The sequence below is a fragment of the Chlorocebus sabaeus genome, chromosome 12 (assembly GCF_047675955.1).
Source record: "Chlorocebus sabaeus isolate Y175 chromosome 12, mChlSab1.0.hap1, whole genome shotgun sequence".
Lineage (NCBI taxonomy): Eukaryota > Metazoa > Chordata > Mammalia > Primates > Cercopithecidae > Chlorocebus > Chlorocebus sabaeus.
In genome coordinates, this window is record NC_132915.1 from 104,577,385 (window position 1) to 104,601,644 (window position 24,260).

A 24,260-nucleotide genomic window follows, 5' to 3' on the forward strand; every position below is an offset into this window, starting at 1 on the left:
TGTGAGCCACTGCGCCCAACCTTGAGTTATATATTAAAGCTGACAAATTATAGCTGTACAGCTTACTCATGCCAAGTTTTTTACCCATGGATTCACCACTCATGCAAAGCAATAGAACATTCTAGCTGGAGTGCTCCCCTTCCCAATTGATATCGCTCAGATTATTCTGATTTCTATTCCATAAATTGATTTTTTTCCATGTTTCTGAACTTCGTATAACTCTCTGGCTTCGTTTGCTCAATGTCATGTCTGAGATTCATCCATGTTTTCGTGTCTAGCTGTAAGTCTTTTTCTTTGCTGTGTAGTGTTCTATTGTATGACTATACCACACTTTATTCATTTCACTGTTGATGGACATTTCCATTGCATTTCCACCTTTTGGCTACTCTAAACAATGCTGCTGTGAACATTCTTCTGCATGTCTTTTAATGGCACGTGACACAAGCTCTTAGGAAGGTGGCCTGTGTGGGAATCATAGCACTGACCTACCAGAGTCTCTGTGGGGGCTCCAGTGATTTACCACATGGGAGAGTTGAGGCTTTTTTCCAGATTCCTCCTGTCTTGCCCCAGACCCCTGTGCCCTGGAAGAATCAGTTGATGATAAACTGCCTGGGTAGTCTTCTGCTGTAGATTAATAAATGCTGTCCCTCCCCTTCCTTCTGTGGCCCGTCAGAACAGGGAACCAGGCTGGCCTGGCATGGCAGCGTGGGCCCCCAGTCAGGTGCTGCCCCTGGGCACCTGCCCACTGGGATGCTGCTTAATGTGCTGCCACCACTTTGTGTCTCTTGTGTTACCAGGAAGCAGAAAACTTGGTGGCCACAGTGGTCCCCACCCATCTGGCAGCTGCTGTGCCTGAGGTGGCTGTTTACCTAAAGGAGTCAGTGGGGAACTCCACGCGCATTGACTACGGCACAGGTATCTGCTGCTTGTGGGACTCTGTACTTACCTAGCTTCACTGCTTTCTTTTTTGAGCTTCAGGTGGTCTCGGGGCCCTCTGAGCAAGCAAGAGCAATCAAGAATTCGCCAAGCACCTGCAGCCTATTGGAGCCAGCTGGGGTGCAGGGTGGTTTCACGGGCAGGGAGGGCGTCGGCATGCAGGGAGGCCCGGATGCTGTGGCTCTGCCGTAGTCCACCAGGGGGAGCTGATGCCCTGTGCATGGTGCTCACGCAGCGCTGCTTTCTGTTGTGAAAATGGTCTGTGAGCAACTCATCATCACCAAAATAATAATTATTAATTGAGCACTTACTGTATGTCAAGGCAGCAGCTTACTGAAGCTTTGAGAAATGGGAACGCTTCTTGGTGGCCTTTGCAGTGTCGTGGCACACCCTCTCCCTTGCACCCCTTGTCTCTTAGCCACATTCTCTGTGCTCTTGAGCTCTTTGGTTCTGTGGTCCATGTAAGCCAAGCGGACTTGGACTTTGAGGAGAGGGAGCATGTGGGCACCTTAAAAGGGAAGTGTGGACAGGTGCTGTGGTGCGCGCCTGTAATCCCAGCACTTTGGGAGGCCGAGGGGGAGGATTGCCTGAGCTCAGGAGTTTTAAGACCAGCCTAGACAATGTAGTGAGACTCCATCTCTTTTTTAAAAATTTATTTTAAGTTATTTTTATTTATATGTATATTTTTTGAGACAGGGTCTTGCTTTGTCACCCAGGCTGCAGTACAGGGATGTGATCTTGGCCCACTGCAGCCTTGACCTCCTGGGCCCAAGTGATCCTCCCGCCTCTGCATCTCCCCACTCCCCAGTACCTGGGACTACAGGTGTGCACCACCAGCCCGGCAATTTATTTATTTATTTTTTTGAGACAGAGTCTCACTCTGTTGCCCAGGCTGGAGTGCAGTGGCACGATCTTGGCTCACTGCAACCTCCACTTCCTGGGTTCAAGCGATTCTTCTGCTGGGACTATAGGCACACGCCACCATACCTATCTAATTTTAGTGTTTTTAGTAGAGACAGGGTTTCACCATGTTGGCCAGGCTGGTCTCGAACTCCTGACCTGTGGTGAGGTTACTTCTCCACCTGCCTTGGCCTCCCAAAGTGCTGGGACTGGGATTACAGGTGTGAGCCACCGCGCCAGGCCGATTTTTTTGTAGTTTTTATAGAGAAGGGGTTTTGCCATGTTTCCTGGACTGGTCTTGAACTCCTGAGCTCAAGCTGTTCTCCCACCTCAGCCTCCCAGAGTGCTTGGATTATAGGTGTGAGCCACCATGCTGAGACCCCATCTCTCGAAAATATAAAAGGGAGGCATTCTCTAGGTCAGGGCATGGCCTGTGTAGCTAAGGAGGACCTCTGCTTTAGTAAGGGCCCACCTTTCCTTCTTCCCTGAAGCAGGCAAATGGGAGCACCGCTCAGCCCTCCCCTTGTCTGGGGAATGTGATCTACAAGAGGGAGCCCTGGCCACAGAGGCAGGCCCTGGAGAAGGGCCCTCTTGGACCGGGTGGGGCTTTGACTAAGACCAGCAGGGAAAAGATCAAGGAGGGAAGACTGGCCAAGTCAGCAGGGGTTGGTGCCCCAGCTGCATTCGAACCCCTGAACAATGGGAGCCTGGGCCATGGCTGGTCATAATTGGAAACTGTGGCAGGGGAAGGAAACTGAGCTCACAAGCTTCCAGGACCTGGAGGGGTCTTTGTCCTCCAGAGACAGGACAGAAGTATTCACTGACAAATTCTCTTCTCACCTCCCTCCAGATAGGTTTTCTGTGACACTGTGAACAATGGGATTCAATCACAGTCCAGTGAGTAGTTCCTATAGTGTAGACCATTGCTGTTTGATATGACTGGGAAAGGAAGGAGGGTGCTTTTTCACCCTGTAATCTGATCATGTGTTCCCTGCTTAGAAGCCTGCAGTGACTCCCTCTTGCTCTTAGGGTAAAGTCTGAGCTCTTTCTGATGGCCACAAGGCCCATGTGACCTGTAGCCTCCTGTCATCACAGGTTCTCCCTTGCTCTCACTGCCTTCGACATACTGGCCTCCTTAGGGTTCCTCAAACAGATCAAGCCTTTTCTTGCCTCAAGGCCCATGCACATGCTATTCCTTCTGGCTAGAATGCATTTCTTGCTTCCCTCACTCCCTTTGCCTTGCCAACTCACATCTTTCAGATTTCAGATTAGATGTTACTTCCTTAGGGGAAACCTTGAACCCTTATGTCAGGGTCCTCCTGTGATATCCTCCAGTTAGCACCTTGTCTTTCTCCTTCAGAGCTGGAATCATAGTAATGACTGTATATTTATAATGTCTGTTGTCCCTGATAGATCATAAACTTTTTGAGGGCAGGGACTTACTTGTCACTGTCTCCTAGTGTGTAACATGGACAGTGACTGCTTACATAGTAGGTGCTCAGTAAATATGGTGGAATTGCTCAGTGAGTTAAACCTACATGATGAAATGTAAATGTCCAGCCCGGGTCTTTTAGGAGTAGAATTATAGTACTGGTAGTTCTTTTTTTTCTTTTCTTTTCTTTTCTTTTTTTTTTTTTGAGACAGTCTCACTTTGTTGCCCAGGCTGGAGTGCAGTAGCCTTATCATGGCTCACTGCAGCCTCAACCTCCTGGGCTCAGGTGATCCTCCATCTCAGCCTCCTGAGTAGTTGGGACCACAGGCACATGCCACCATGTCTGGCTAATTTTTGTATTTTTTGTAGAGACAGAGTTTTGCCATGTTGGCCAGGCTAATCTCGAACTCCTGAGCTCAAGCAGTCTGCCTGCCTCAGCCTCCTGAAGTGCTGGGATTACAGACATGAGCAACCATGCCCGGCCAGTATTATAGTTCTTGAAAGGAAAGGACCTAGCATATCTTTCTGAATGGGGAAGAGGTCTCATCTCCACGTTGACCACCTACCTCAGAGGGGCACTTATCAGTGATTTGGACTCTGGGAGACTAAAACAATCCCAGTCCTTTACCTGGACGACTGTCAACGTTGGTTGTTTTTTCTCCTCCAGGGCATGAGGCAGCCTTTGCTGCTTTCCTCTGCTGTCTCTGCAAGATTGGGGTGCTCCGGGTGGATGACCAAATAGCTATTGTCTTCAAGGTGTTCAATCGGTGAGAGAAAGGACAGGAGGGTTGGAGGAGGGGGCATGAGGGGCCATCTCTTTCCTCCTCAGACTGGGAAATGGGGTGCTGTAGGGTTCTCCTGAGTGGTTCATGGTTCTCTTGTCCTGTCCTAATCAAGCTGTGGCTGTGGATAGAGTGTCCAAGGCTTTTTTCCAACAGGTTCAAATTAACCTCCAAGTAAAAACAAGTGAAAGAATTGTCACGTTGGCCGGGCGCGGTGGCTTACGCCTATAATCCCAGGACTTTGGGAAGCCCAGGCAGGCGGATCACAAGGTCAGGTGTTCGACACCAGTCTGACCAACATGGTGAAACCCAGTCTGTACTAAAAATACAAGAATCAGCTGGGTATGGTGGCACTGGCCTGTAATTCCAGCTACTCCGAAGGCTGAGGCAGGAGAATTGCTTGAACCCAGAAAGCGGAGGTTGCAGTGAGCTGAGATCATGCCGCTGCACTCCAGCCTGGGTGACAGAGTGAGACTCTGTCTCAAAGAAAAAGAATTGTCACATAATATTTGCCAGTGCCCACACGGTGTTGACCATGTGGAGGAAGAATTCTAAGCACTTTATGTATAACTCATTAATTCTTACAACAACCCTGTGAAATAGCAACTGTTATTTCCATTTTACATATGAGGAAACTGTGGCACAGAGTTATCTGGTGTCTTCACTGGGTTTACGCCAGCTGAATGCAGGTAGTCAGACTCTGACTTCCTGCCCCGAACCACCCAAGCTAGTCACTGGGCAGCACTGATGTGGATCAGTTACCCAGAGCTCTTCAAATCCCCATTGTGGGCCCCAGTCTAGCAGTGCTGCTGCGGCAGGCCTGTGATGGAACCCAGGAGCAGTGCTCAATGCTCCATGGGTGGCTGATATGCAGCCTCTGATAAAAGTGAAGGTTGGAACCAGAAGAACCTAGGAGATAACCTGCTGGGACTTGTGTCAGCTTTCATACAGGCCGACTGAGGCTGGAGAGGCTGAGGCCCTGCCCAGGGTTTTACAAGTTGTCAGGAGTTGATGGCACCAAAACCCACCTTCCTCATCAGTGATTTTTGTTTTTTATTTTTTATTTTTTTTGAGACAGAGTCTCGCTCTGTCGCCCAGGCTGGAGTGCAGTGGCAAGATCTCGGCTCACTGCAAGCTCTGCCTCCTGGGTTCATGCCGTTCTCCTGCCTCAATCTCCAGAGTAGCTGAGACTACAGGTGCCCACCACCATACTTGGCTGATTTTTTGTTTTTAGTAGAGAATGGGTTTCACCGTGTTAGCCAGGATAGTCTCGATCTCCTGATCTTGTGATCCGCCTGCCTCGGCCTCCCAAAGTGCTGAGATTATAGGCGTGAGCCACCGCACCTGGGCCCCTAATCAGTGATTTTTTTCCCTTTCCTGAGCCAAAAGATGGCTGAGTGTTTGTTGGGGGAAATGAAGCTACATTATTGAAATTGAGATCAGTTACACTCTTCAGTGGTTATTTTGGGGGCCTCCTTGTGCTCCCAGTGGTCAAAAGGGTGAGGCTGTCTTTTTACTTTTTGCTACCTTCCCTTTCCCTGCCCTCCTGTGCAGGTACCTTGAGGTTATGCGGAAACTCCAGAAAACATACAGGATGGAGCCAGCCGGCAGCCAGGGAGTGTGGGGTCTGGATGACTTCCAGTTTCTGCCCTTCATCTGGGGCAGTTCACAGCTGATAGGTACTGGAGCAGGAGGCGCCTATCCCTCCACCCCCAACCAAGGCTGCGTTCTGTGGCCCTCCCCTGCCCCTCCTGCGCTCCCTCCTTCCCTTCTTCCTGCCCAGGGCAGACAGTGACAGCTTGGAAAGCAGGGCATTAGACCAGCTATTGAGGGAGGCTGTTTGCTGTCGACCTTCTGCTGTGAGAGCCTGTGCGGTGGGCTGGGGGAGGCGGAGGCCAAGCGCCACCAAGATAATGGGAAGTGACATGGGCTGGAGCAAGGGCGCATGCCTGGCACATAATGGACTGGTGTGAAATGCGCCCCAGCTCCTGGCAGCAGCTGTGGGGTTTTATGTTGAAAACGAGGGACCCTTTTGATTTGGTGACCAGCGTCATCCACTGTTATTATCAAGCTGTGTGCAAAGCGGCCTGTTAGGGAGCAGCCGCCAAGTGCTGGGCGGTGGGCCTGCTTCCTGTGGGACTCAGAGAGGCCTGCTCTGGTGACTCCCCCACCCTTGAAGCTGGTTTTCAGGATAGGGGTGGGTGATCATCTCTATTTTGATGAAGAGTGAACTGCCTACAGAATGATATTCATAAATGACCATTAGTTGTGGCCTCAGGTGCATTGCCTCCCTGAATCTCCTCAGTGAACCTGCGAATGGTCTGCCAGCATGAGGCCAGCTCTGTTGACTGGCACCTGCGCCAGGCACCATACTGCGTGCTGTAAGCGTGGTAATTATTGTCATGGCCCCTAGGAGAAGGTGCTGTTCTTGTCCCCACTGTCCAGGTGAGGAAACTGAACCTTGGCAGGCTGAAGTCATGCGTCCAATGCCATGCAGCTAGAGCTTAGCACATTAGAATACACAAACCCAGAGCCATTTATTGCTCCTTCAAGGTGAGGTGTTGAGGGCACCATGGGCAGGACTGAGGCCCTTGGGTGGGTGTGACTGCTGGGCCGGGTTGCCCAGGTAGCGGTGGGGCCTGGTTCTGAACCCTGGGGCCCATTCCTCTTCCCAGACCACCCATACCTGGAGCCCAGACACTTTGTGGATGAGAAGGCCGTGAATGAGAACCACAAGGACTACATGTTCCTGGAATGTATCCTGTTTATCACCGAGGTGAGGAGGAGGGGTGAGAGAGAAGCCCATGGCTGCCTCCAGGCTTAGATGAACTGAGGATGGTGGCTTTACAGTGGATCAGAAGAGCCAGAGCTGCTGCCCAAAATGGCAGGGCCGGCCGGAGTGGGTTATTGAAAAGGAAGCACCACTGGGCCTCTCCTGAAAGAGTCAGCCGCTGCTGACTGTCAGGGCCTCTGCCCAGTTCTCCTTCAGTTTCTCCTGAACACCACAGGAGTCTCAAGATGAGGGTCTAAGACTTGGTCACTAACTGGCCTTAGTGACTGCTGTAGCAGGTCTGAAAGGGTCAGGGTGGGGGAGATTTGTGGGGGAGGGTCAGCATCTTTCAGTGGAGCCCCACAAGGGTCTGTAGAACCATGTGCTTGTGGATGTGTAAAATGAAACCACCAGAGGAGATGGAGCGAACCTCTGGCACAGACAGCTTTTCTGTCGAAGGGACACGTCTCTGTCAGTGCCTGAGGATGTGGGCCCGAGCAAAGTGCCAGTGTGGGAGTATGCAGGCCTGGCCTGTCATGGCAGTCACTGGACAGCCAGCCCCGTGGCTGGGCTCTGGAACTGGAAGTTCTTGTCTCACCAAGGCAGGATTCCATATAGTGGGCCCTGGACCACTTGTGCAAGATCTCCTAGGGTGTTTGTTAAAATGCACATTCCTGGGCCCCCTATCCCAACTTACTGCATCAGAATCTTAGGGGACAAGAGCCAGGAACCTGCATCTAAACACACTTGCCCGGTGACTGCACAGGAAAGCTGGGGACCCTCTGCTCTCTAGACCTCTCTTCAGGGAGATGTTAGGACTTTTCATCCTCCCTGCCATCCCCGTGCCCCAGTTTCCAAAGGGTGCCCTAGCTCTGCTATCTGGAGAGGGTTTGAGAGTTCTATCCCTCCTCAGTTCCTTTCCTGACACCAGCATGGATGTCTGCTGCCTCAGTGAGGTCCTTAGCAGGCCTGTGGACGCTGGCCATGGGGGCTGCTGTCCGTCCAGGCTGTGTATTCCGAGCCCCCGAAGAGGTGGAGAAAGCTGGGTTATAACCAGCAGCCTTGGCTCCAAGCTCTTCCTGGTCAACATTCGGCCCAGGCTTCTGCCAAACTCCAGGGGCCAGAGGGGAATGACACATTTTTTCCAAGTCAGCAAATGGAGCCGGGCCTGATGGCTGGGCGGCCACCGCTTCATTCCCGGAGATCTGCTGCCCTCAGCAGTGTGGCAGGCCCAAGGTCGGGAGGACTCGGGGGCAGCCTGGCTCACTGCCTTGAAAGCCAGTCACGTGCTGCTCTCTGTGGAGTGGAATGTGGGGGTCTGTGGAGCCCTGGGGGACCTCAGGATAAGCTGGAGGAGCAGGGTGGGAAGAAGGGTGCAGATTCCACACTTGAGCTCTTGCCTGTGGCTGAAAGGCTGAGCTGTTTGGGCTCCCCCTGGCGGCTGGCCAGGCCTCTGGGGCCCTGTCTATATTCTAACTAGGAGGCAGGCCAGGCCTGGCCTCCAGGATTTTGGGAATTGATTCCATGGTAAAATTTTGTGTCTTTAGTTGGTTGGCTGATGATGTTGGTATAAAAACCCCAAAAGCTTTTCCAAAGTTTGGGACCCAGTTACTCCACTAGAGGAAATCTCAAAGTAGCCACTAGGTGGCAGGAGAGGCACATTGAACTTGGAGAGGGTTTGGTTACATTTATTTGAGGCCTCAGGAAGAACAGGGAGGGGAGGGCGTGCCTAGAGTTTTTGGCTGTTCCGCACCTTCTCCACAGGGCCGGGTTTTCACTTTGGGTCTAGGCTCTTGGGCATGGTGTTCAACAGTGGGCGCTAGGAGGAGTGTGCCCAGGAGCTGAAGTGGCTGCAGCAAGGGCCCATCTTGCCACGTGGCCGCTGGTTGCAGCACAGGTTGTGTTGGTTCTCCAGAGCGCCCACCCTCTTCCACCTCGGAGCAGTGAGCAGCATTTTGCAGCCCCTAGTTGGTGAGTGGCCTGGCCTAGCTCACTCGGGACCTGGAGGCTTGCACAGAGTTCTGTACACCTTGGTTGGGAAGGAGGCAATGTTTCCTCTGGAGATCCTGGATTCACCATGGTGCTCTTTTAACTGGGAGATTAAATAAAACATCTAGAACTTGGGAATGGAATCGGACAGCCCTTTCTGGGTCTCATGCCAAGACCGCACTGATACCTTTGGGCATCCAAGGTGAGGGACCCCACCTTGCAGGGCCTCTGTAGCCTCTGGAAATGCAGCCCTGGCGCCTTTAAGAGCCCAGGGCAGGCAGGAAAAGAATTTCAGTTTCAATCTGGCTTCTAAATTTGGAGTTTTGGGAAGGGAGGGATCAGATTTCAGCTGGAAGGGAAGGAGCTGACAGGAAGGCGCTGTGCAGAGCCTCCCCACCCCCGCCCATCCCCCCAGTTACTGACAGAGGAGCCATTTACAAAAGGCCGATTCTCTGGGGAGTGGAGAGGCAGGAACGCAGCGTCTGTGAGTAATTTCCTGCTCAATATGGCTGCTCTGACTCACACGATTCCCCTGGGGTCACTGCGGGCTGCAGCTCGCTCGCTTGTTCTGGTTCTTTCTCTTCTCCCTTTGTGGCTAGAATGAGCTAATTTTTTTTTTTTTTTTTTGTCTTCCAGCCCCGATTCCTTTTTCCCCCCATCGTCTGTTTTTCTTTGCCAGAGTTACAGGGTCTCCTTCTGAAGGACTTAGGGAGACCCTGGGCATTGAAGGCCTGGGGGCAGCCTGCAGCCCCTCCAAATAAACTACCTCTTTGGCCTTTATGTGGGTGGGGGCCCAGGGTCACTGGAGTTCCAGGACATGGGCCCAGCCCTGGCTCTGCCAGAGGCCTTTTGAAGATCTGTTCTTTGGCCCTGGTGGGCGACGCTGGCCAGGAGGCAGGGGCTCTGTCTTCCAGTGCCCATCTGCCTGCCTTTGCCTCGGAGCCCTTGCCGGGCAGGGCCCTGGCAGATGAAGCCGACAGGGTGCCCCCTGGTTGCTTGCTCAGAGGGCCCTGTCCAGAGAGTGAAACTGGTTACACAGCTCCATGCTTCCTAAGCTTCCTGGGCCTGGAAGTATGCACGGGGCTGGAGCCTGCAGACTGGGGAAGGGGTGGGTAGGGCGGGGAGGGGGAAGGGAGGGGCTGGGGGTGGAGTGTAGTTTAGCCGGGCAGTTGAAACAAAGCTCCCCCGAGGTGAGGCCCCTGTAGGCTGGGGGTGTCTGGCTGCCCTCCTGGAGGAGAGAGCCTTGGATGATTCTGGGTGAAGCAAGTGGCCCAAGACAAGACCCCCAGGGACCAGGGTGGGCTTTGTCTCTGTCGAGTGCCTCGGGCTCTTGCTTGGCTGTGGTGGAGACTGAGAGAGGAGAGGAGGGGAGGGAGGAGCCTGTTGTCCTTGCTTCTGAACATGAGTGTTTGGATGGGCTTTTTGGGAACCTGGGCCAGGGGAGGGAGATGAGGGGATAAAATGACAGTTTTTTTTTGACTTAAATCTTAAAAGTTTTGTCACAGTTGCCCTTACTAGAGAAGTAAGAGGCCTGCCAGGAGTGGGTCACCAGGTGGCAGCCCATGGCTCAAGAGTGGGGGCTCCTAAGGGCCCTCGTGGTGAACTGATGCCCCATTTTGGAGAGCGTTTCTGGCTTATTTTTTCTCCTTCAGATAACCCAGCCTCCCCTGACACCTGCATGTTTCTGGAACCTTCCAAGTCTCTGTTTGTTTGCCAGACTCAGCTTCTTTGCAGAGTCTTCCTTCTGCAGCATGGGTCTGGGGTGCAGAGCCCTGTTCCCCTGTAAATGCTGCCTATGAGCTGGGGGGATATGTCGAGGGGAATTATGAACTGCTTGGTTAATAAATACAAATGTGCTGGACTTGTGGTGTCAGGGGGATATGCTCAGGCACACAGGCGTCCCTCTGTGGTTTCTGACGTCATGGGAACTTCATGCTGGCTGCAGAATCTTTCTCTTCCTTCCTGGAGGGTCAGACTCTTTGGCAAGAGGGAGGACCAGGAATGGATCCGTCCTTGTGCCTGCCTCTTTCAGCTGCTGTGGCGGTCACCCCTTCCCCACCTCCTGGCCAGGCCAGGCTGGCTGCTCCTTCAGGCACCCCTGCCTCCCATCTGCCCTCTCTTCCCTCACTCTGCCTGCCATGCAGAGGGCTGTCGGATACCTGGGTTTGGTCATACCCACCTTGGTCCTCTTGCAGATGGACCCTTTCCTCATCTCTTTTAGCTCTGCTGGTGGCAGGTGCAGACCACGTGTCCTGTGGGGGGGGCCTGGGGGAGAAGGGGTGGGCCTGGAGGGGTGGGGTCGAGGTGCTGCTGCTGTTTATCTGAGCCTGAGTGAACCCCAGTGCTGGAGAGGTGCTCTGAGGCTCCTGGGGAGTCGATGGGAACGACACCAGAAGCTCAAGTGGAGATCTTATCTTCCTGAGGCTGCGGGATTTGGTGGGCGACAGGAATCAGGCCCCGTTTTTTTGGCTGTGGGAGAAAGAAGGGTGGCTGTGGGTGGGTGGGCATGGAATGTTATATTTTCCTAGCAGGCCTTGAGGGCCAAGGGGGAACCCTGTCTCTGGCACTTGCATATGCCTGTTTGTATGTTTGCACCCCAGGCAGATGTTGTAGCTTGGTCCCCAAGTGTCTGCGTGTGTGTTGCGTGTGTGTGTGTGTATGTGTGTGTATGCATGCATGGGTGTGACTTTGCTGCAGGGGAGGAGGGATGAGCTCCCAGCCAGCCCCTGCCTCTTCAGCTGTGGCTTCTCTTTTTCAGATGAAGACTGGCCCATTTGCAGAGCACTCCAACCAGCTGTGGAACATCAGCGCTGTCCCTTCCTGGTCCAAAGTGAACCAGGGTCTCATCCGCATGTATAAGGCCGAGGTGAGTGGGGGCTGGCCAGTGTGCCTGTCCCTGCTGCTGCACTTAGTCCTGGGCTGGGGACAAAGCAAAATATGTGGGGCCTGGGGCTCCTGCTTCCTCCTACCCCACTGTTCTGCTCTGAATCTTAGGCCAGCCCCTCTGATACTTAGGGCCTTGGAATCTCCCGTCTGGGGCATGGGCAGTCAGAGAAGCACCAGCCACCCCAGCCCTGAAAAGCTGCAGCCCAGCTCTGTCCTGATGAGCTTGGAGGCTGAGGCAAGGACCTGCTACGTGGGGAGTTGGGGTGATGGGGGCCTCTGTTCTCCCTTGTCAAGTGGCCGAAGGCTCCTCGAGGCTTAGGCAGCCTGAGTCTGGCTCTCCCATGGCATACCCGGGAAGGGTCTTACCCTTTGGAGGCATCTCTGAAGTGCTGCCTTCAAATGTTAGTGTATGTGATCGCTGAGTGGTGGGAGGTCTGAGGGTAGGCCAGGAATTGGCATTTTTATGGACCCCTTCAGGGATTTTGATGCAAATGGTTTTCCCTGCTCTCAAATCAGATGCGGGGGAGAGGAGAGCCGAGGTTTCCTGGAGCTCCCCCTGCTGGCAGGCAGCCGAGGGTGTCTCCTGCCCTCTTGGCAGTGTTCTCCCAGCCAAGGAGGTGGCCTTTTCCCTCTTGCAAGTGAGGAGGAGACATTTTATTTCTACCCTGTCCCTTCTGCTAGCTCCTCCCACTTCCTGGGAAGACTAATTCTAGAACTGCTTGACCTTGGCCAGGGAAGGGCTGGACGTGAAGTTCCACACCTGGATTGATGGGTCCCTAAAGTCCCTCGTTTCTGTCCTCAGGCTGGTCCTGGTGACTAGTTCATGGCCTCAGACACTGTCCTGTGGGCACCATCTCTTGACTCCTGGCCGGCCTTCTCTTCTGGGAAGGGTTGCTCCAGGTCTTCATTGGACCCAAAGCTTCCTGGATCCCATCAGCAGAGGCGGGACAACGGGGAAGGGTGCCAGAGGCCAGTGGGGTGGGGGAGCACAGATACTTCCAGTTGGCTTGGCTCCCTGCACTCAGTCCTGAAGGGGTTAACGAGGCTTGAACTGAGCAGGCCTGAGCAGGCCCGGCTTGAACTGAGCAGGCCCGGCCCTCTCTCCCTTCCGCCCCCTCCCCCTTTGGTCCCCTTCCTCTGGACCTCACATCCTGTGTTTAGGTTCCAACCCACATACCTCTCTAATCTGAGAGGCCTGAGAGCCTGTTGGCTGGAGCTGCCTAGGCTCCTTCCGGCCGCAGCTGGCCACCCCCGACTCTCCACTCCTCTGCTGTGGGTCACTGCCCTCTGGTGTCCTGGTGTTCCTGACAACCCCACCCCCGCCTGTCCCACAGTGGGGACCTCTCACTCTACTGTGCCCCCTCACCCCACCGCTCAGGGTGTCTGAGCATATGAGAGGTGCACAGCGCCCTCCAGCCTCCTCCCGACCCCAACCCTTGTGTGCCAAAGAGAGGACTCTGGCTGCCTTCCCTGCTTGGTACCTGAAGTACTCTACAAGCCTCTTAATTCAAGTGACTCTAAACTTCTCTTGACTCAGGCTCTAAGGCCCAAAGGATAGGGTTAGAGACCCTGTCCCCTTCTCTTACCTGCCCTTCCAGAGACAAAAGAACTCCGGGCTGACAGAGGATGAGGGAGGAGCATATTCGGATTGAAAATGGTGTGGCAGGAACACAGGGATGGTCCGCTGTGCACAGGCTGTCGGGGTCTCCATGGGGTCTGAGCACAGGGTGGCGACCACAAGGAGGACACTGAAAATGACCAGCTCAGGACGAGGGGCTCTCTAGTAATCACAAAGTGGCCTTCCTGTGGCAGGTGCTGTGTGGGGAAGGGGACAGGCTCCTGTGTAGGGTGACGCTGGAACTCACTGACTTTAAGATCACCAAGTCAGGCCGGGCGCGGTGGCTCGTGCCTGTACTCCCAGCACTTTGGGAGGCCGAGGCGGGCAGATCACGAGGTCAGGAGATCGAGACCATCCTGGCTAACACAGTGAAACCCCGTCTCTACTAAAAATATAAAAAATTAGCCAGGCGTGGTGGCAGGTGCCTGTAGTCCCAGCTACTCAGGAGGCTGAGGCAGGAGAATGGCGTGAACCTGGGAGGTGGAGCTTGCAGTGAGTTGAGATGATGCCACTGCACTCCAGCCTGAGTGACAGAGTGAGACTGTCTCAAAAAAAAAAAAAAAAAGATCAAGTCTTCACCTGTAATCCCAGCACTTTGGGAGGCTGAGGCGGGTGAATCACTTGAGGCCAGGAGTTCGAGACCAACCTGGGCAACATGGTGAAACGCCATCTCTACTAAAAATATGAAAATTAGCTGGGTGTGGTGGCTTATGCCTGTGGTCCCAGCTACTTGGGAGGCTGAGACGGGAGAATCGCTTGAACCTGGGAGGCAGAGGTTGCAGTGAGTCGAGATCATACCGCTGCACTCCAGCCTGGGCAACAGAGCGAGACTCCATCTTTGAGAAAGAAAAAAAAACAAAAAATCACCAAGTCTTTGCAGTGTTCAGGGCTTATTGGCAACTTACTAGCAAGTAGCCCTTAGTCCCGAAGGGCCCATTTTAGACTCTGGCCAATTCTTAGACTCTAGGGAGGTCCTCCAAGGCCTGCCAGTCTTGCAGTCCAGGGGTAGGTAGGACGGCTGGGTCTTCAGTCAGAACTGGTTGATTGAGGGAAATCAGCTTCCTGGGCTGCCACAGAAGTCTGACCAGCCTGGCAGTGGGTGGCCTCAGGATTTGGGTCTAACTGTCCCAGCTTTTCTGACCGAAGAACCAAGTGCTCTCAGGGGCCTTGTGTGGTTGGAGGGGCCCGTCTTTCCTGTGGGCCACGGCTGTGCAGTTGCTGCCTTCAGAAGGACCTTGTCAGGACTCAGGGAGTCCCTTCCCCAGCTTGAATCACCTCTGGCTAGAAGGTCAGAGGGGACAGGTTGAAGCCGCTGCTCCACCCAGGTACATGGGAGGGCCTTGCTGGGAGAAAGGCCGGGCTGGAGGCTCCTCCTGCCCTGGAGCCTTAGGCTTCCTTGGCCCAGCTCCTGGCCTCTCCTGTGGCTCTAAGGGGGCTGACTCTGGGGTCCTGTGGACAGAATGGAAAGAACCCCTGCCTCCACCCCTTCTGGCCTTGCAACTTCTCTTGTGGGAGCTAGAGGGAGATTGACCTTTGACCCCTTCAGGAATTCCAGGGCCCTGGGGGGTGGGAGAGCTCTTATGACCACTTCCCGGATGACATAAGCACCATGGCAGCTGCCTTGGCCTCTGGCCTGGATCTGCGGCTGCTCCCCCTCCCGCCCAGGGACCACCTCCCGCTCCCTGCTCCCCGCATTCTGTGCCTCAGACCCAGGATCCTCGCTGTGGCCAGGGCTCTGCTCCCCACTCCACCATGAACTTGGTTTCCATCCTTCTTTCCCTCCTGTCTTGGCGCCTCTTTGACCCACTCGTCACCCCCGTGCCTCTTCCTCCTGTGTTCTACAGCTGGTTTTTGAGGAGAGGGAACCTGGGCCAGTCATAGCACCCCTTTGTCTCTCTAAATGAGTTGGAGGTTGAGACCACAGCCACAGAGTGAGACTGTTACTCTCTCTGAGGCCATAAGTCTTGTTCCACCCCAGCCAGGAGGTGCCTAACATACTCTGATTGTTTCTGTGGCCAAAGGTGTGGGAGGAGGCCCTGGTCAGTCTTGGCAGATCCAACCCTCGCATGCCCACAGGGCTCCTGTGAGAGCTAGTGTCCAGGTGTGGTGGGCATGGGGGTGCTGTTGTGGGAGCTGCAGCTGGAAGCTGGGGTCGGCTGCCTGTGGACCAGCCTAGCTTCTGTGACAGGCTCTGTTGCTTGCTCTCCAGCTCTGCTTCTCTGCTAGGAGCCTGGCTGGGCTGGGCTCGGCTCAGGGAGTTGGGCCTCCCCCCTGCTCAGCCATTCCCCTGTTCATCACTCTTTTTCCCCCTGCCCCCCACACAGGCTGCTGGGAATTGCCCAGGAGTGGGGGGAACTCAATGTCAGCTGCTTCTTATTGTCTCACTCTGAAGTGCCAAGATGCCTTTTTCAGTCCAGAGAACTGAAAACTGGAGAAAACAGGCTCTGGGGCCTGGCCTCAGCCTCTTAGGCTTGTGTTCAAATGTCCCCATGTTTCTTCTCTAGAACCGGGACCTGGGCTGGGGGGGTCCCCAGTGATCAGGAGGGTTCTTTTCACCTCAGGTTCCCAACTTCCCTCTCTCGGCCAAGTGATGTCACTTGGCTGCCTCTTCTCGGTTTCTACCTTGTAGGTTTGGGCTGCCTTTTCTCTCTCTCCCTCGTGGGTCTCATTGTTGTGGAGTGGGTATTTTGGGGTAGAAGGAGTGGGGCCACTTCCTGGACCTGGGATGGACACCTGGGAGCTGCTGCGGTTGTTGGGGTCCCGGCAGGGGTGTGGTGTGGCCCTCACCACTCTGCTCACCTGCTCCTTCCTCACAGTGCCTGGAGAAGTTCCCTGTGATCCAGCACTTCAAGTTCGGGAGCCTGCTGCCCATCCATCCTGTCACGTCGGGCTAGGAGGGGCTGAGCCGAAGAGCCACCCAGGCCACAGTTCCTGTGCCTGCCTTCCCCACCCCTGCAGTGGCCCCTCCCCATCCCCTCCCTCTGTTCGTCCCGTTTGATGAGAGGCTGTTTACTGGGGTGGGGTGGTGAGACGGGCTTGATGGGGCTCGGAGCATAAGGCTTCAGGGCCCAAGTTGGGAGAAGTGACCAAAGTGTAGCCGGTTTCCTGAGCTTCCCTGTGCTGGACTGGCCAGAATAGAGGGTCTGGGGCCCGGACACTCGGCCACCCTTTCCTCTTCCTGGCCTCTTCTCCCTTTGCTCCTGTCCAGTCTGGTTTTGAGAGCAGGGGCTGTTCTGCAGCACTGCAGGGAGGGGAGGGGAGATACCCTGCTGCTTCTATTGCTTTTCCTTTCCCGGAGTCAATGCCTTTCTAAGTGTTGGAGCTGCTCCTTGCAGGGGCAGGTCAGTTTCCCAGGCCGTGCTGGGGTGGCCATCTATGCTAGGGCTGGAAGCTGAGGCTGGCTGCCAGCCATGGGCTGGGGTGGGGTGGGGTGGGGTGGGGTGGGTTGGTGGAGAGGCCTTAGCTGTCCTGGCTGGTGCCCCTCCCAGGCTCCTTTTCACCCTGCCCCCTGGGCCTGAGGCCCCCTGTGTCCACACCTCCTCCTGGCTCTTCTGTTCTCTAGTCCTTGATTTTGCTGGGTTTCCTGGCTGTAGCCACATCTCTCCCGCTCCCCAAGGGTAGCATAGCCAATGGAAGCTGCCCTTTGGGTAGGTGCTGGGCTCCTGGGAGGGCCCAGCTGATGGGGTGAGGCACGTCTTTCCAGAACCTTCCCTGGCAGGGAGGGGGGTGGCAGAAACTCAGGAAGGGGCTTGGGGCCCATTGTATCTGGAGAGCCTGGATTCCTTTTGACAGTCTTAGGCCCGGCTGCTTCTGCTACCTTTGCGCTGCTGCGAGTTTCACCCTGGGACCGTGGGCCCTGCTTCTCTGTTCCCCTGGGTGGTGGGTGGGCCCAGAAGGTGGCGGTTCCACGCCTTGTCCTCCCACCTCCCTGAACTGTCCATTGCCTTTATAGGGTGAAGTAAGTGACTGCCTCCCAAGCCCCGGCTTTAGCTCTGAGGATGGGCCCAGAGGGGGCTGGGCAGGTCCATTGAGGGCCACCAATTGAGGTTTCTCCTAGGGCTGTTCCTGGGCCTGCCTCTTACAGGCTCATCCCCCAGGCCTGCCCTTCTCCACTGCCCCCTCCTGTGTCTGGGTCCACACACCCTTCGGGAAGGGGGAGCACTGAGAAGCACAACACAGGGGCTCAGCCTGGAATCCGGTGATGATCTGGGCAGAGGCTGGGTCAGGAGTCCCAAAGGTCAGTGACAGTTTCTCAGACGAGGCCCAGCGCCCACCTCTCTCCCAGGGCTAGATACCCCTTCCTGGCTCCCCCTTCCCCCTTTGGGCTCCCAACCCCTTGCACCCTCATTGCTGTTCGGATTAAAGCCTCTGTTTTGCACCTGTCACCTGTGTGAGGTATGTCTTTTCATGTCACATGTTTAGCCCATCTCTGCATGACTGACCTCCATCAGGTCCCCTTCCCTCAGACCACAGTGTCTGAGACTTGAGCTGTTTCAGTTTGGGTTGAACCTTTCCTGGGTTTAAATCCCAGCTGTCTGCAGCCCCAGCTGCAAGGTTGTAAGTTACTGAAGCCTCTGAGCCCCAGCTTCCTCATTCACAAAATGAGGACAGTCACAGGGTGACCGCCAGGAGTGGACAGCAGATGTGAAGTCCTCAGGTTAGGGCCTGGCACATAGCATATCCTGGGTGTTTGCTGCAGCGGTGTTTGCTGCAGCTTTGCTTGGTGAAGGGGCCCCTCTGGACTCCCGGCTTAGCCCCAAGCTGGCCAGGGAGCCTTTGGATGGGCTTTGACAGTGGAACATGCACCTGTGGTTTATGAGGGGGTGGCCCTCTTCTCCCTTCTCTGCCCCTTCTGTCCCTGCTGGGCTGGAGTTGGGGGTCTTAGGCTGCTGTGCCCCAGACTTCCTTAAGACACTCTTGCTCAGAGAACAAGGGTCCTTTACCTTTCTCTTGCCCATAGAGGCCTTGCACGGACTGGAAAGCTTCAGCCCCTCAACACCTTGCGCCGCCTTGGAGCCTGGTGACCAGCAGCCCTGTCTGGAGTCAGGCACACCTGAGTTCAAACCGAGCAGCTGCTCCTTACTCACCAGGAGTAGGAGGGCCCTGATGGTTGACTTCATCTCTCTGAGCCTTGGCTTCCTGATCTGAAAAATGGGCTTAATGACGTTCCTATTGTTGGTCTTGAGGATTCTTTCATTTCACAAATAGTGGCTGCATGTTCCTCAAGACTGCAGTGCATCCAAATATGACAGTGTTAGGTAGTGGGTGGATTATGGAGAAAATAACCTTAGAAAATTACAGAAGGCATTGATGGGGGCGGAGCAGGGGGTTACTTGCCTAGAAGGTCCTGTGAGCTGATACCCCGAGGACAAGAAAGAGCCGCTGCAGAGAGCTCAGGCCCGGGCCCAGAGGGCTAGGGTTGGGTGGAGGGGCCAGACTTTTAGGCCGGGGCCTTGCGGGCTCTGCTGAGTTTGGACAATGTTCTGTGGGAAGGTGCTGGAGGGTTTTGTTGGGGAGAAGGGGAGACAGGACCATTTGGGAGGCTGTAGCTGTGATTGGGCACAGGGATGGTGGTGGCCTGGGTGAGGGTTCAGAGTAGGGTGGTGGGAAGTGGTCCAATTTAGGCTGCATTTGGTATCGCTAACAGGAAGGGAGTTACGACAGGGAGCTGAGCAGCCAAGAACCCCAATTATTGACTTATGTGGCTGGGTGCCATTTCCTGGGGTGGGGGCCCCTGAGGGATAGGAATTGCTGTGGGGGCATGGAACTGCCTGTTAGCTTCTAAGAGGAGGTGCTGAGGAGGGCGCTGGGGTGGGCTTCTGAAGAGGATGGAGGTGGTGGGCATGGTGACGAGGCATAGTGCCAAATGGGTGGAACATGCAGATAAGAGAGAGGAGAGGGCCGGCTTCTGCACAGAGGAGGAGGGTGGGGTGTGGGCAGGGGACCCTAAGCTTCAAATACAAGGAGCATTGGCCCTGGGTGGGCTTCCGTGGGGTAGTGGAGGGGTGAGCAGGTATGAGAACATGGGCAGCACCCTGTGAGGTCTGCTTGGCGTGGCACAGGCCCCCAGCATAGGAGGAAGATGTGGAGGGATGGTCTGCTGCCTGAGGTGGACACTGGCGAGACATCGCTTGCTTCTCTTCTGAGTTTCACTGTGGCGGAAGCGGGGACGGGAGAGTGGGCGGGGGTGGCGGCCAAGGGACTGCCTTGAAGGTGGGCTTTGGTCAGGCCAGCAAGGGGCTGCGTCCTGCTGTGTGCTGGGAAGGTCCAGGAGAGCGGGAGGCTGAAGGAAGCGAGGTTCTGAGAAGGTATACTGGGGGCCTTCATGGGGCAGGCGGCTGGGAAATGTAAGGCACAAGGGGCAGTGAGAGCACACTGAGGACGTGGGTGTGGGCTTCCGGGCAGGGCGGGAGTCCACTCAGGCCCTGGGAGATGGGCCGTGGGGGCACACGCACCTGCAGCCCATGCTGAGCTCGGTGAAGGTTGGCCTGCTGCTGGCACTCCAGCAGCTCAGCGTGTCCGAAGGAAGCCCTCTGAGTGTGGGGGGGCTGCAGAGCTGGAGGGCGGGTGTCATTTCCCAGCATCCTGGGCCACAGGAGCTCCAGAGGACAAGCTGAACTCAGCCGCCTGTGCTCCTTTTTGATTCGCCAGGGCAGAGGCCGCTTCGTTGCTCATGGGAGGTGAGAGGAAGAAGCCTTCCTGGGAGAAAAATCTCTGGCAGAGGTTGGGGTTGGAAGGAGAACAAAGCTCAGGGTTTGGTGTGCCCAAGATTTGGGCCTAAGTCAGGTGATATGTTTTTCTTGAATCCCACAAGCATTAAGCATGTGTTATATATGTATGAGGTATTGGAGGAATATGGAGATGAGAAAAAGGTAAGAATCTGCCTTCAAGAAACTTCCAGCTTACTGGGGAAACAGAGAGATGGAGAACTAGTTGCAAAGGAGGGTGGAAGGTGATGCGGCTGGGTGGACTTCAGGTAAGCTCTGGAATACTCTGTGGAGGAGGTGGCGTGTGGGCATCCTCTCACCTGGGTGATGGGCACAGACCAAGGACGTGCTAGCAGGGCCATTGTGCACAGAGATGTGAAGAGGTGGCTGGCAGGGGACACAGCTGCAACAGCAGGTGGGGGCTGACTTGCAGAGGGCTTTAGCGCTAGCTCGGGGTCCAAGACCCCTGCCATGGATGCCCGTAGCACTCCACACATAGCCTTGACACTTGCCTAGCTGCATTTAATTCTCTACAAAATGCATTGCTTAAGGTTCGTCTTCCCTGCTAGAAGGTGAGCTGCAGGAGGGCAGGGACTGTCTGTCTTGCCCACTGCTGTATCCCAGTGCCCAGCAGAGTCTGGCACACAGCAGGCACCCGGAAGCAGGAATCAGCGGTTCGGTGGGGCGCTGGGGAGGTATTTAACTGGTGCCTCTGTGGTGTGTGTGAGGCGAGGATTGGGATTTAGGAAACTTGTGGGCAGTTGGCTGGATGCTGGTGATGGGACTGGAGCCTTGGCACAGATAAGAGATGTTGAAGGCTCCGAGCAGCACAGAGATTGGCCCTGGGCTGGGAAGCAGAGGGTGGAGGTAGGAGCTGGTGCTGAGGAAGAGTGAGTAGTTCTCGGTGACCCTAGGCACGTGCCTGAGAAGAGGACTCCGGGGAAGGTAGCTCAGCCAAGGGTGCAGAGTTTGAGGAGCTCTGGTAGACATGTTGCATGGGCTGACTGGGAGGCTGGCAGGGCTGCCAGGCCCCCAGGTGGAGTGTGGAATCTGGGCCCAAAGGGATTCCCAGAATCCTCTGCTGCGCCCTGCTTGTTCTCCAGCCTCAGGCCCTTGCCCACACCCTTGCTGTCAAGGTCCAGCCACCCTGGCTGCCTCTCTTCCTCACACTCCTGGAGCCGCTCATCAGTTTGGCCATGTTCGAAGAACCCTTTACCCCACTGGGGAGACCCTGATCTTTCTTTGGGGCTCAGCTGAGGCTTTGCTCCCTCTGAGAGGCCTCCCCTGGCCCCCTAGACTGGGGCTGGTGTCCTGGGCCTGCTTGCCTGGGTGTCCCCACCCCACCCAGCACTCAGCCATACCCCTGCTGTAGGGACGCCAGGGTCTTTGTTGGGGAGGGGCAGCCACCTGGTTGGAATTTGGGGTGGTAGGGGGCTGTCTGCTCTGCAGACATAGCTTCTCTTTCCTTGGGGTTCCTTGGTGGGGGCTGATGGAGAATCATGTGAGGCAGGCTAAGGCCCACCACCTTGCACTCAGCACCTAGCTTTGCTGCTCCTGTGAGGCCAGAGACCTCATCTGTCTTATTTCCTGCTAGCCCTAGGAGGGTCCTACAGGCACTCGGTACATATCTGTGAAATGGCTGTGATAGTGGCGGGGGTCCTCGTGCAAGAGCATGATAGAGACACAGGAGGGGGCAGGTCGACCCTGGAGAATCTGTAGTGAGAGGAAGCTGGGGCACGTGAGCAGAGCGGGCAGGGAGACTGGCCGCTGTTGCCCTGGTGCCAGGCAGCCAGCACTGGAGGTGGGTATGGGGCCTGTAAGAGGGCAGTTCTAAGTGCTGTGGAGCCAAGCGGAGGAACAGTGGGCTGGAGAGAAAGGGTGAGGTTGGCACAGTGGGGAGGAAGAAGGCAGGTGGGCATGGGAGGGCCTGGGGTACCTGAGTGCCACTGCAGGCCGAGGGCGGAGGAAGGGAACTGGGGAGAGGACCAGAGAGGCCCAGGTCAGGGTTGAGCCCAGAGGCTGGCTGGCTTTCATTCACTCAGTAGACACTGCTGGAGCCCTCTCTGCTCTAGTCTGGGGACAAGTGTTGGGGCGCTGTGGTGAACAAGACGGGCAGCACTGTCCCTCCTGGAGCATTTTCCCTCCTGGACTTAGTCTAGCAGAACCTGGGAAGCACCCTATGTGTTCAGCAGTTGGGGATTGTTAGGGGCTGGAGGAGCAGTCATACTATGGACTGTCAGATGATGCGATTATCCATTTATTCGTGTGGATAATCTGTTATTAGTGGGGAAGGCAGCTGCAAAGACTGTAGGTGAAGGACAATGCTTTTTTGTAAAAAAGCAGAAATCTGCATTCTTGATCTGTCTCTCTGTCTGTCTGTCCATCTACATGAACACAGGCCCAGGTAGTCATGGGCTTATCTCTGGGTGGTGGGGATATGAGGGTTTTTGGAAAATTCTTAATGCTTTTCCTGCTTCCAAGATAGTTATGAAAATGCCAACATGGTTGGTTGTGGTAGCTCATGCCTGTGATCCCAGCCCTTTGGGAGGCCGAGGCGGGCGGATCACGAGGTCAGGAGATTGAGACCATCCTGGCCAACATGGTGAAACCCTGTCTCTACTAAAATACAAAAAATTAGCCGGGTATGGTGGTGCACGCCTGTAGTCCCAGCTACTTGGAAGGCTGAGGCAAGAGAAGCAGTTGAATCTGGGAGGCGGAGGTTGCAGTGAGCTGAGATTACACTACGTACTCCAGCCTGGGCGACAAAGCAAGACTCCATCTCAAAAAAAGAAAATGCCCAACATTACTGAACCACAAAAGAAAAAGTAGTGGCTGGTCAGTTTTCACCTTGCTTTATGTTTTTCATATTTGGTTTTTAAATCTTCCTACCATATCCACATAGTACTTTTGTAATAAGAAAAAAAAAAAAAGGAAACTGAATAAAAAGATTTCGCCCCTAACAAGCACTGGAGGATGGTGCATCTTCAGCAGAGAGGAGGGGGGCTGTCCTTCCAGTCAGGAGGGAGAGGAAGAAGAGGGGCCTTGCTCAGATCTGTTGGAATAAAGAAGGGGAGGTGAGTTCTTGGTAGGTGCTTTTTGGCCCAGAGACCCCCTGAGAGGGAGTGAGCAGTTACGGCTTGGGGATTCAGGGAGTGAGAGCTGTTGAGGAAATAGTGTTTGAGAGTTCATGTGAGCTGGACCCAGGGAGAGGAGGCAGCTTGGATCCCGATTCCTCAGGGGGCCTTTAGACTGGGGAGAGTTGAGGTGGCCAGCAGTTCCCTGGCAGGCATCTGCAGCCTCCCTGGTGACCTCTGGGACCCAGCCTCTGTTCTCAGGACCCCAGCACACGTGGGTAGGATCCAGAATTCAGTCCCAAAGTTGAGGTGCTCTTTCTCCTGCCTGGGCGCTGGATGGGGGGTTTGGTGGTTATAAACCAAGGGACGAATGGTTCAGTTTCTCTCAGTGCTTGTGCTGCTGCTGGGAGTATTTTCCTGAATCCCAGTGAAGAGGCAGAGCCCCTGATGGGTCCAGCTTCATCCCCCATCCTCCCCTGAGCAGGTGACATCAAGGGACACCTGGGACAACACCCAGGAGTAGATGGACCTGTGAGGATGCTCAGAGCTGTGGCGATGAGAGGTACTCCGCAGTGGCTGGCATGTGGCTGGGGCTCTGGGAGGCTCCCCCTCCTGGCAGGGCAGCTGGCTGTATCCCCAGTTCTGGCCCCAAGGCTGGGCCTTTGCTGGCATGTAGCAAGATCTCCCAGTCTGAGCCTGGACAGATTCCTTGACCCTCATTATTTGCCAGAGACAAAGTTGGGGCTTTTCAAAAGGAACGCTGCAAAGGCAGGCCAAGTGCAGCGCCTCATCATGGTAACTGGACCCAGCCCCAGGCAAGACGATAAGGCAGGTGGGCTGCGGACGTACCAGCCTGCTCCTGCTTCCCACCTCTGCTTGGGGAGATTGGGCTTGGCCCTCTCTGGGCTGGCAGACTGCACACACCCTCTAGAGCTAGCTCCTACCCTCTGCAAGGGGTGGGGAGTGTGGTGACCGAGGTGCACATGGGCTCTGGTGTGGCTCTTGCATTTCTCGATGTGTGACCTTGAGCCATAACTGAACCCCATCTGAGCCTCAGTTTCCTTATGTATAAACAAGGTAAGTAAACATGGCCTTACGGGGTGGACGTACCAGCCACTGAATGGACACAGCCCAGGGCTCTGCCAGCACCGTCTCATTGAATCTCC

The 24,260-nt window shown here is 55.2% G+C and overlaps 1 protein-coding gene across 7 annotated transcripts in view; it reads left to right on the forward strand.

The window, feature by feature from the left end:
- The window catches only part of PTPA (protein phosphatase 2 phosphatase activator), a 39,485-nt gene extending 21,789 nt beyond the window's left edge, over positions 1 to 17,696 (forward strand). For 4 of the 7 annotated variants that reach the window (XM_037995342.2, XM_073022005.1, XM_008005983.3 and 1 more), the window contains 5 exons: positions 798 to 915; positions 3,936 to 4,035; positions 5,605 to 5,729; positions 6,726 to 6,826; positions 11,568 to 13,892. In XM_037995342.2, coding sequence (XP_037851270.1) covers positions 798 to 915; positions 3,936 to 4,035; positions 5,605 to 5,729; positions 6,726 to 6,826; positions 11,568 to 12,014 — 891 coding nt within the window. In that variant the 3' untranslated portion in view covers positions 12,015 to 13,892. Of the gene's footprint in view, positions 1 to 797; positions 916 to 3,935; positions 4,036 to 5,604; positions 5,730 to 6,725; positions 6,827 to 11,567; positions 13,893 to 16,129 lie in introns of those variants that run through there. The other 3 variants (XM_008005985.3, XM_008005984.3, XM_008005987.3) reach the window with 1 other exon arrangement.
- The last annotated feature ends 6,564 nt before the right edge of the window (positions 17,697 to 24,260 follow it).